Source organism: Myotis brandtii, unplaced genomic scaffold, assembly GCF_000412655.1.
Source record: "Myotis brandtii unplaced genomic scaffold, ASM41265v1 scaffold736, whole genome shotgun sequence".
Lineage (NCBI taxonomy): Eukaryota > Metazoa > Chordata > Mammalia > Chiroptera > Vespertilionidae > Myotis > Myotis brandtii.
This window is the reverse complement of record NW_005370921.1, coordinates 16,168-28,546: the sequence shown is the minus strand read 5'-3', so window position 1 is coordinate 28,546 and position 12,379 is coordinate 16,168. Positions and strand designations below refer to the sequence as shown.

Genomic DNA, 12,379 nt, shown 5'->3' with positions numbered 1-12,379 from the left:
GGGAGCCACCTTAAAGAAGTCTCCTGACCTCAGGAGGAAAGGAAAAAGCTCCTGAGATACTTATCCTCCTGGCAGCCATATAGGGGCCAAGGAATTGACTAAAAGACCAGTAGGGCCCCTAGAAGTTCTCGTAGCCCTGCCAGCACGGCTCCCAGAGGGCCCCTAGAAGTTCTCGTAGCCCTGCCAGCACGAAGGCTCCCAGAGAAGCCTACTCATCTGCCAGAGGAGCAGAGGTTAGCTGAGAAACTAAGGGCCCGGGAAGGAGAGGTTGGATGGCTAATTCTGCCAGACGGGAGGCCTATAGTACCAGAAGCTCTAGGGCGGACCATCGCTTCCCAGACCCACCAGAGCACCCACCTGGGGGGAATGAAGCTATCAGAACTACTAGGACATCCCAGGGCTCCAGAAAATATCTCAAGAGTTGGCTAGAAGGTGCCAAGTGTGTGCCCTGGTGAATCAAGGGCCCCCTGTTGTGGCCGCGCCGGGACATTGATTCCGAGGTCAGAACCCCAGAGAACACTGGGAAGTGGACTTCACCGAGATACCAGGAGGACAAGGAGGGTATAAATACTTGCTGGTTTTCATTGATACCTTCTCTGGCTGGCCTGAGGCATACCCAACCAAGGCAGAGAGAGCACAGGTAGTAGTTAGAAAACTCCTCACTGAAATTGTCCCCCGGTTTAGCCTACCACTATATATGGGGTCCGATGATGGCCCGGTGTTTATCACCAAAGTTACACAATCCATAGTTAAGGCCCTAAAAGTTACTTGGAAATTGCATTATGTTTATAAACCACAAAGTTCTGGACAGGTAGAAAGAATAAATTAAATCTTAAAAGAAACATTAACTAAGTTAAAATGAAAGACTGGCAAAAACTGGGTAAGTCTCCTTCCTTTTGCTCTCCTCAGAGCTAGGTACACCCCATACATCCAAGGGCTAACTCCTTTTTGAAATAATGTTTGGGCGACCGCTGCCATTGATGCCCAGGTTGGGGGAGGAAGAAATTGCCCAGCTGTCTACCCAAAATTTGCTTAAGTCCTAACAGGCTTTGCAGAGCAGCGCCACATCAGCACAACGGGTGGTGAGAGCCATACGGGAGGAGGACGTGCTGAGATCCAGTCAAACACAGCCTGCCTTCTCTCTGGGTGATCTCATCTGGGTGAAGTGCCACGACCTTAGCAGCCTGGAACCTAGATGGGATGGACCCTACCAGGTGGTGCTGAGCACTCCAACCACCATCAAAGTCACAGGAAAGAGGCACTAGAATTTGTACCCCCGTCCTCCTCATGCCTCTCGCCTGGTGAACTGAGCAATGGGAAGGAGAAAGACATGGGAACTAAGACTCTATGTCAGTGGCCGAGACCCTGGCCAATTCTTCACCATCAAATGCCGGACTCTTCCCCGGTGGCTCGACCCCTACATTGCCAAATGCCTCCTCAATTTCATATCGTAGAGGAGGGCACTGAATCAAAGATTTGATTCGGGCATAAGACCAGTAGGGAATGTGCTAGGGTGAGGAACTGCGCCATGGAAGGGTTACAGAATGTTACAGAATGTACTAAGGGGAGGAAATAAAACATGAGAAATTGAATATGCTGGGAGGGGGGACTGACATATGGAGAAGGATTGTATTAGGGTTAGGAACCATGGAAGAAAAATTGCTAGATTGTCTTAGAAAAACAATGTGTTATGATATGCTCCAGCCAGGTGTGACTCTGTTTACCCCCCCCTTTGTGCTTATGAACTTTCTGTGAACTTCTAAGGAACAGCTAATGAAATGCTCTGTATTTTTTTTAACACTGTTTTGCTATAAAGGATCATACTGCACCCTTGATCTCTGCCACATGCCTCGAGGCTTCCCAGAGGGGGAAGGTACGGGCTGTGGTCAGCTGGCCAGCTTAATAAAGGCTATTAAATTTAAATTCTGAATCGGTGGTCTATCTCATTGAGCTAACCCATAACAGTTTGAGGACTGTGCTTGTTGGGAAGAGCACAGGTCAGCTCTTGATGTTTAGGTTCAATAAGGGTGTTTGTTGAAGGACAACATTTTCATCTCTAGGAACAAAGTGGTGAAATCCTTTCATTTTGTTTGGGGCAAGTGAATTTTCTTAACTATTTAAAAAGCAGCTCAGGTAGTGGCTAATAGGATTAGGGAAATTATCTTATTGCAGCTTCATTTTCTGGGCTGCTCCTTGAGGTGGGGGAGAAACAGCTAAGGCCCAATCTGGGGTTAGTGGTGGGTGCAAAAATGCTGATTTAACTAAGATATAGGGAAGTGATGGCGAACCTTTTGAGCTCAGCGTGTCAGCATTTTGAAAAACCCTAACTTAACTCTGGTGCCGTGTCACATATAGAAATTTTTTGATATTTGCAACCATAGTAAAACAAAGATTTATATTTTTGATATTTATTTTATATATTTAAATGCCATTTAACAAAGAAAAATCAACCAAAAAAAATGAGTTCGCGTGTCACCTCTGACACGCGTGTCATAGGTTCGCCATCACTGATATAGGGTATGCTCAGAGACTTCGCGGTCTATCCAACACCTCCACGTGTAGCTCAATCAGAGTCTTTAGAACAGCTTTCTGAGTCCATGTGGGCAGAATTCTGTCCCATGTCCTCATGTTGCAGAGACATAGGCAGAGGTACCACCAAGACTTTAGGTGAGATGCCTTCGATAGGCCCCCATGACCTTGCCTGAGCAGGTTCATGTCACTCAGAGACACCTGGCCCATGGGGCTGAAGAGCAGAGTTGTGTCAGCACCAGGGCTTGGAAGGAGACCAGGGTGTTGGAGGGAAGATAGAGGAATGGACCTGAGGTGTGAGGAAGGAGCCATTGGGAAAAGGGCTGTGTGAACCTGAGGCCTGGTTCTCTCCCACCAACCAAGAAGTACAGTCTTGAATGTATGTGTTCAAAACTGCAAAAGGAAAACTAGAACAACAATATTCAGCATTTTTAGCAACAGATTTTATTGTTTAAAGTGCAGCCAGCATTGCTATATTTAAAGTTGAATTTCTTACAAAATTTCACATTCAATGTTTCCAGATCACGCTAGCCTCCTACATTTGATGCCACAAGTTTTATTAACAATTTTTATTTCCTCAAAAAATCAATTATTTGCTGAGTTGTGTGTTGGAGACTTCTTTACAAGTTTTCACACATACACAGACACACAGTAGCACATACACTCATATTTTCTGATATGAAATTTAATTAAGCTATCCTCTGCTTTGATTTTAGGATTGCTATCTACTTGGTGTGGGAAAGTTAAGGTTGACTGAAAAATAAATGATCACTGAAGGCCTTGCTTTCTTGACATAGTGTGTTTTGTACTGTATGAATGAATGCTCACATTTACTACAAGTGTTGCTTTATTAATAAACGGTTTCTTGTGATTTTTACCCTGAATAACTTCACTAGTGTGAATGATCTGTAAAGAAATGTTTGGGTTTCCTCAAGAAGGTTCATGTTCTGATTTCCTGTTTTAGTGTTTAGTTCTCACTGAGTTTGATGTGCACACAAAATCTGATAGTTGGCTGAATGTTTGTCAATAGTGACCACAGTCATAGGGTTTCTCCTGGTGAAATTTATTCCTTTTACCAATAATTATAAGTGAAGCCTTACGCATTCTCCTCTGAACAATATGTCAAGTGTCTTCAAAGTTCAGAGCTGTTGCACAGGACATCTAAATCAGCATGTTTACAATATGAGTTGTCACGTTATCTGAGATCAGGCCAATGATTAAAGGCTTGCACAGTTACCACACACATGGACCCACTCACATATTAAAGGTCTTTCTGGCCAAGGAGCTTGGTGATTCATAGATTTTTCCACATTGCTTACTGAGGGTTTCTTTCATGTGTGCATGTGCTGGTGTGTTTAAATGATAAAGCTATGATTGATGTTCTTCCACATTTATTACATATGCAATGCCATCTTATGTGCAGTCAGGTCAGACTATCTACTGAAGGCTTTCATGATTTCCTCCCCTGTGTTGGGTTCCCTCATGTCTTCTAAGGGAAGAACGATGACTGAAGGCTTTGCCACATAGCCGACATTCATAAGGCTGTTCTCCAGTGTGGGTTCTCTGGTGTCTTGTGAGATTAGCATGTTGACTGAAGGCATTCCCACACTGACCACATTCATATGGTTTCTCTCTGGAATGTGTTCTGTTGTGACGTGTTAGCTCAGAACTTTGAGTGAAAGCCTTCCCACATATGGAACATACATGTGGTTTCTCCCCCCTGTGAATTTTCTTGTGTTGGCTAAGTCCAGAGCTTTGGTTAAAGGCTTTCCCACACTGATGACACTCATACAGTTTCTCCCCAGGATGGATTCTCTCATGTTTTCTAAGGTAAGATCTTTGCTTGAAAGCTTTGTCACATAGGGGACATTCATATGGTTTCTCTCCTGAGTGGATTGCCTCATGCTGTCTTAGGTAAGAACTCCGACTGAAGGCTTTCCCACACTCACGACACTTATAAGGCTTTTCTCCAGTGTGCCTTCGATTGTGGTTTCTAAGGTCAGATCTTTGTAAAAAGTCTTTCCCACATACATCACATTTAAATGGTTTCTCTTCACTGTGAGTCATCTTGTGTCGTCTGAGGCTGAAGACATTGCTAAAGGCTTTCCCACATTCACATATATTACCTCTGGTGTGACTTTCATTGTGTCTACTAAGGCATGACTCTTCTCTAGGTGACTTTCCACACTGTTGGCTGACATAAGATTTCTTTCCTCTCTCAATTAAAGAATGTTGACTCACAGCTGATCTATGAGTAAATTCATCACTCAAATCAGCACATTCAATAGGATCCTCTGGAGTGTGAGATTCCCGCTGTGTGGAAGGAGATGAGAGGTGTCAATGGTTTGCCCACATACATTCATACAATCATTTTCTACATATCAATTCTAGCATATTAGTCAGAAATACTCTCTGGTGAAAATGTTTCACGTGTTTGTTACATGACACCCTGGCAGGCACAAAGATTTTCTCTTTTTTAGTATCTCCCTCAGAACGTTATTACATAAATTTGGAAGACTTTAGTCCAGTGATGGCAAACCTTTTGAGCTTGGCATGTCAGCATTTTGAAAAACCCTAACTTAACTCTGGTGCCGTGTCACATATAGAAATTTTTTGATATTTGCAACCATAGTAAAACAAAGATTTATATTTTTGATATTTATTTTATATATTTAAATGCCATTTAACAAAGACAAATCAACCAAAAAAATGAATTCGCGTGTCACCTCTGACACACGTGTCATAGGTTCTCCATCACTGCTTTAGTCTGTTTCAACAACTAGGTAATCAGCCAATGTTATGATATTGTCTTTTTTGTTCAAGATATTGCTTTGGCTCATGTTTGTTTCTTCACTGATTTCAAATTATCCAAAAGTTTCCTGAAAAGAGCTTAATCTCAAGTTAACTATACAATTGCATTCAGGTAGTTGTGCTCATGACTAACTTATCTCATTGCCACATATTCAATTTGGATGATTAGTTTCACACCTATGAGCCTTACCATTGGCATGGTGGAGGATATGCCCTTCTTGCCGACCTGCTGCATTAATATCATCTCTGGTTTTTTAAGGGGATCTCTCATGTCTGAAGGGATTGAAAAATAAAATGTGTTACAATGTCATTAGCAGAATGAGTATGTATATATGCACCATGATCAATCTGTATGTTTTTAAACCTGTCACTGCATTAGAGAAAGTGTGTTCAATGAAATATTTTAGGTAGTACAAACAATGTAAAGTAAATTGAAGTTTAGGGGGAAATAATATCAGGGTTGGAACATGAAAAGCAGGAACTGATGAGAGATGATGGGTCAGCCTATGGTGGTAAAACCTGAAAAAGCAGGATCTGGACAAGAATTACTATAGCAAAGTCCAACTGTAAGAAGCACACAATTATATTTTTCCACAAAGAAAAGGAAAAACGCAGGTAGGACACATCCCTTCTCATTCCTATGTGCAAGAAATAACAACATAAGGAATCTTTCCCAGGTGTCCTCCCTTGGATTTTGGAATGTGTAACTCAAATCCAAAGCCTTCACCTGATATTCTAAGAACATACTCAGTCACTGAGAGGCATCTCCTTACATTGAAGCCCTCACCCCTGCTGCTCACCTGCAATCTGGCCTTGGAGAAACCCAGTCCCTTCACTCCTCAGCTGTCCTTGATCCAGCTGGAAAGTCACACCTGAGCTGCAGATCCGATACCCTGTTTGTGGAAGAAAGGTAAATGGATTACGAGTCCTGTGCAAATTAACCATTGCAGTTACCAAGCCTACGACAGATTACTGCTGAGGAACACAGAGGTGAATGAAGGTGGGTGCTGGCAACAGCACTTTCAGAGAAAGCATTGCAGGTCCTGCACCAAACCGGGAAAAATAGACATGTGGCCACAGCAGGAAGTACTGATTGATACTTATTTCCATGATCAAGTTCAAGGAAAGAATTCAGAATACTCAGTTTTCTCAAAATGTGAGAGGTTAATGTCTCCATAGTGGGTTCAATATTATTTTCATACAGAACCCAATAAACATAACTTTCATAATAGTAACCAAAATGTTCTTAAGTTCAATAGTCTGCTCTTAAGCCTCCAAATACACTAGAACAGTGGTCGGCAAACTGCGGCTCGTGAGCCACATGTGGCTCTTTGGCCCTTTGAGTGTGGCTCTTCCACAAAATACCAACTTCTGCGCATGGGCCACGAAGTTTCAATCACACTGTACATGTGCGCCCACACGTGGTATTTTGTGGAAGAGCCACACTCAAGGGGCCAAAGAGCCGCATGTGGCTCGCGAGCCACAATTTGGCAACCACTGCACTAGAACATACTAAGTATTTTAAAGTATTTGATCAATCACGAATGAATTAACGATATCCATTGCTTTCTTTTCTATAATCTGAGTGTTGGAGACAGAGTTGCAAAATGATATGAAGTTGTGGTCAAGATGACATTCCAGTGTGGAGATGAAAAAAATGTAAAAAAAATTTTTTCTTCTAAGCAGTTATGAGGGCTATGAGAGAATCAGGGCAGTGCCTGGAGCAAGATAGTAGCAGCTGTTCTACGTAGCTGAAGGAATGGACACTTACATGCATAAATACACTTACCGTCTTACATATACAAACACACATATGTACTCACATACATACATACTTACGGGATATATGTTTTAAGACTCACCCACAGAGACCAGGTCACTGATGTTCTCCAGCACCACATCTCTGTACAGCTTTCTCTGGGGTGTGCCCAGCAGGGCCCACTCTTCCTGAGTGAAGTCAACAGCTATATCCTTGAAGGTCACTGATTCCTGAAACATCATGGACATTCCAGGTTAAACAGAGCAGTTCCTGCCAGTGTGCGGAGGAGGAGGGTTGGGGAGCTGGGTGTATGGAAAGATCAGTCTGTGTTTGGGGTTCTACTGAGGTCACTGTCAGTGCTGAGTTGGTGTCTGCCTTTCATAGAAACATGCAAGGTATGAGTTCGTATTCTGCTTTGTGAATAGAGATGAAAAAATGTAAATGGTTTGCCCACATACACCCATACATTTCTTTCTCACATATCAGTTCTAGAATATCAGTCAGTAATTGTCTCTGGTGAAAATACTTCAAGCGTTAGTTGCATATGCATGTTCTGTGACTCCCTGGCAAGCATAAATATTTTCTCTTTTTAGTATCACAATCAGAGAGTTATTAGATAAATTTGGGAGATTATAGTATGTTTCAACAACTAGGTAATGAACTGGTTTTATGATATTGTCTCTGTTTAATACTCAGGTTATTGTTTTGGCTCTTCTAATTTCTTCCCTGATTTCAAACTGTCCAATTTTTTTGCTTGGAAAAAGCTTAATCCCAAGATAACTACACAATCCCATTCAGGCAGTGTGTTCATGAAAACTTATTTCATCACCACATATTTAATTTGGATGATTAGTCTCACACCTATGAGCCTTACCATTGGCATGGCGGGGGATATGCCCTTCTTGCTGACCTGCTGCATTAATATCTTCTCTGGTTTTTTAAAGGGGTCTCTCATGCCTACAGGGGTTGAAAAAGTATAAATTGTTACAATGGCGTTAGTGGGAGAAAAAATGTACATATGCAGCAAGATCAATATATGTATGACTTAAAACCTGGCACTTCATTCTAGAAAGCATATCCAATGAAATGGTCTAGGTCCGTGGTCGGCAAACTGCGGCTCATGAGCCACATGTGGCTCTTTGGCCCCTTGAGTGTGGCTCTTCCTAAGCCTTAGGAGTACCCTAATTAAGTTAATAACAATGTACCTACCTATATAGTTTAAGTTTAAAAAATTTGGCTCTCAAAAGAAATTTCAATCGTTGTACTGTTGATATTTGGCTCTGTTGACTACTGAGTTTGCCAACCACTCATAGTACAAACAATGTAAAGTTAATTGAAAATTAGGGACAAATGAAATCGAGATTAAAGCATGAAAAGCTGGAAGTGGTGCAGAGATGCTGGGCCTGCCTATGGTGGGAAAACCTTAAGAGGGATTATCTCAACAGGAATCACTATGGCAAAGTCCAACCGCAAGAAGTACACATTGGTTCTTCCCCCTAAAATGGAAAGAAAACTGGAGGAAGGACGCCTGCCTTATGATTGAGATGTGCAAGAAATGATAAGATGAGGAATCTTCCCGGTGCCCTCCCTTGGATTTTGGAATGTGTAACTCACTTCCTAAAGCCGTCACCTGATATTCTAAGGATGTACTCAGTCACTGACAGGCACCTCCTCCCACTGAAGCCCTGACCCCTGCTGCTCACCTGCCATCTGGCCTTGGAGAAACCCAGTCCCTTCACTCCTCAGCTCTTCTCCTGGCTTCAGCTGGAAAGTCACTCCTGAGTTGCAGATCCGATACCCTGTTTGTGGAAGAAAGGTACATGGATTTCGAGTCCTGTGCAAATTAACCATTGCTGTTACCAAGTCTAAACCAGGTTACTGAGGAGGAACAAAGAGGGATTGAGGGACAGTCCTGGTAACAAGATATTCTACAGAGAAAACATTGAAGGCCCTTCACCCAACCAGGAGACAAGACAGACTGGTGGCAAAAACAGAGAAGACTGCTGGATGAATATACCCATGATCAAGTTCAAAGTCTGAAGTCAGAATACTTAGTCTTCTCAAACTGTGAGAGGTTAATGGCTCCAGAGTGGGTTCAATATTATTTTCAAACCAAACCCCATCAACATAATTTCCATAAGAGTAATCAAAATGATCATATTTTCAGTAATCTGCCCTTACTTTTCCAAATACACTCAACCTATTTTTAAGTATTTGATAAATCAATTATGGGTGAATAATATCCAGCGATTTCTCCACCATATTCTAAGTGCTGGAGACAGAATTGCAAGATGATACAAAGTTGTGGTCAAGATGACATTCTAGTGTGGAGATGAAACAAAATGTAAAAAAAAATCTTTCTTCAAACACTTATGTGGGTTATGAATCAGGGAAGTGCTTGGTGTGAAATAGTGGCAGCTGCTCTATGTACCTGTTCAATGCATGAAGGAATGGACACTTACAAATATGAATACTTTCACATGCATACAAACATACATACAAGTTTTAAGACTCACCCATAGAGACCAGGTCACTGATGTTCTCCAGCACCACATCTCTGTACAGCTTTCTCTGGGGTGTGCCCAGCAGGGCCCACTCTTCCTGAGTGAAGTCAACAGCTATATCCTTGAAGGTCACTGATACCTGAAACATCGTGGACATTCCAGGTTAAACGAAGCACTTCCTGCCGGTGTGCGGAGGAGGAAGGTTGGGATGACAGCATTGAGGAATGATGGGGAGCTGGGTGTATGGAAAGATCAGTCTGTGTTTGGGGTTCCACTCAGGTCACTGTGAGTACTGAGCTGCTATATGCCTTTCAGACACATTTTTAGAAGCATACACACTATGAATTCATAATAATCCTATATAATAAAGAGGCAATATGCAAATTGACCATCATGCCATCACAAGATGGCTGCCTATGACCAGGCCAGCAGGGGGTTAGTGAGGGACAACCAAACGACTGAACAAGCATGCTGCGTGGGGTGACCAGGCTGGCAGGGGGCCCGTGAGGGCCGACCAGGCCAGTAGGGGGGCAGTTAGGGGCGACCAGGCCAGCAGCGGGGGGCAGTTAAGGGGTAACCAGGCTGGCAGGGGGAGCAGTTAGGGGCAACCAGGAAGGCAGGCAGGTGAGCGATTAGGAGCCAGCAATCCAGGATTGTGAGAGGGATGTCCGACTGCCGGTTTAGGCCCTGGAATCGAGCCTAAACTGGCAGTCAGACATCCCCCGAGGGCTCCTGGATTGGAGAGGGTGCAGGCTCGGCTGAGGGGACTCCCCCATGCACAAATTTTGTGTACTGGGCCTCTAGTTTGTTATAAAGAAGCATCACATGTGGTGTGGTTTTACACAGTCTGAGAGTTTCTCCGTAACCTGATCATTAGAATTTCTGGACAGGTGGTCATAAAATATTCACTTATAAATTCATAACATAAACTGTCTTTTTCCATTAATTTCAAGAAAGTCCATAAATTCATCACAACACAACAATTCCCATATTGTGATACATTTGTGACATGACCATTGGTTGAAATATGTTCCTAGAGGAACTTTTGTTTCCTCATCTATAAACCGGTGTCATTACTTATGAATGTTGAAACATTTAATGAACTAATGTACGAAATGTTTCTTTTGTAGCAAACCTGCATGAAATACTAGACATTACTCAGAACTGAGCAGGTTTATACAGAACTTGATACCAGTAGATCTGTTCTGTCTTATTTCTACAGAATTCAGGTATTCAGAACAAACAACAGCCCAGACGGTCAGCAGCACAAGCCAAGGCTGTGAGGGGCTATGTTGAAGGCCAGTCCTAGCCTGACCATCCTGTGGGATGAGGCCTCCCATTCTCGACTTTGTCTGGGACCTCATAACTAGTTATTACTATTTTCCTGGTAGCTTTATCTTGTCTCATTCTAAAGAATAACAGAAACCTCATTATTTGGTTTAGTCTATGTAGTTTCCCAAAAATTTACCAAGGACTTAGCTGTTACTCTACCTACTATATCCCTTCTCCTTCATGGGTGCCAAAATTAAGGAAATCCTACTCCCTGCCCATTAATTTCTAAGAGGTAAAAGTGGTATTGGGGGGAGTAAGAGAAAGAACTGTAATTTTAGTTTCACATTTTATAAATTTTCAAAAGTGCAAATGCATCCTTATCATTGTCAGTCCTAAAATTGGGGAAAATAAAATAATTTATCTATCATACTAAACCTTTGTCTTGCTCCTCTCCACACTGAGCAGCCCTTACCTTGGCCCTTGCAACACTGGATTAATTGTGCTCATGTGCTCATACAGGTGCCTCCAACAATGGACTATTATGTTCTGCTCTTCATGGGTCTCCTTTGCTTGCAAGCATCATCACTCTAAGCTCATTTCAACCAAAGACACGGTTAGTGTGTTCATGATTGACCAGTGACCCTATGGACTGGATTTAAGAAAACTTCTTTGATCTGTTCTATAAACAAGCAAGGTAATGTAGCCTGTCATAAATCTGTGTAATGTTGAGAAGGAGATTCCCTATTGATGAGTTCCTGACCCATGATATCTATCCCATTATTTCAGGCAAATCTCGTTGGAACTCAGATGCCTGAACACCACTTAAGACACCCATGCCAATAGGAAACACTTGTCCATCTAATGGCCCTTGGATGTAATTTCCATAGGAAGACATATTCTCTACTCACCTGTGGCTGCATGGTCAATGATCCAGTTGCCAGGAGTCTTTCTCTGGGTTTTCACCCACAGACAGTCCAAGCACTAAGCAAGCAAATCTGGGGACAGACAAAGAAGCCATGAGACTCCGGTCTTGTGCACAATTTTTAGTCCCACCTGTCAGAAAGGCCCAGTGTTCACCTGGGTATGTTCCCCACTCCAAGTCTAACAAACTGAAACCAGTGTTGAACTCTCAGAATAACGTGCCCAGATCTCTACTCTTCAGGGTCAATTGTAATAGGGCTGTAGCTGTGGTTGCTATAACGAAGGTCAAATCACAGATATCTTACAGAAAGGAGCATGATAAATATTGAGTGTGCTATGTTAACGAACCTACAACATCTAAAATTATTCAAGTCCCTCCCTGAATCCAAAGTGCATAGATCCCTGACTCTTGCCATATATAGACATTGGTTTCCACCTGCAGGTAAGCACTGTGGAATTTCTCAGGTGTCATTATTATTGCCTTATGCATCTTCATGGTTTTTCCAAGCAGTCAAGACCTTAAAATCTCCACCATCAGAAAGTAGCAGGAGGACATACATGAGTCACAGAGTTAATGTCATGT

At 42.5% G+C, this 12,379-nt stretch overlaps 1 protein-coding gene across 1 annotated transcript in view; it reads right to left on the bottom strand.

The window, feature by feature from the left end:
- The window catches only part of LOC106724146 (zinc finger protein 557-like), a 24,075-nt gene extending 16,021 nt beyond the window's left edge, over nt 1-8,054 (bottom strand). Inside the window, exons 1-6 of the mRNA XM_014530376.1 lie at nt 7,974-8,054; nt 7,203-7,329; nt 6,141-6,233; nt 5,531-5,613; nt 4,429-4,842; nt 4,114-4,344 (exon numbers count right to left, since the gene is read on the bottom strand). Coding sequence (XP_014385862.1) covers nt 4,114-4,344; nt 4,429-4,842; nt 5,531-5,613; nt 6,141-6,233; nt 7,203-7,329; nt 7,974-8,054 — 1,029 coding nt within the window. The remainder of the gene's footprint in view (nt 1-4,113; nt 4,345-4,428; nt 4,843-5,530; nt 5,614-6,140; nt 6,234-7,202; nt 7,330-7,973) is intronic.
- Between the last annotated feature and the right edge of the window lie 4,325 nt (nt 8,055-12,379).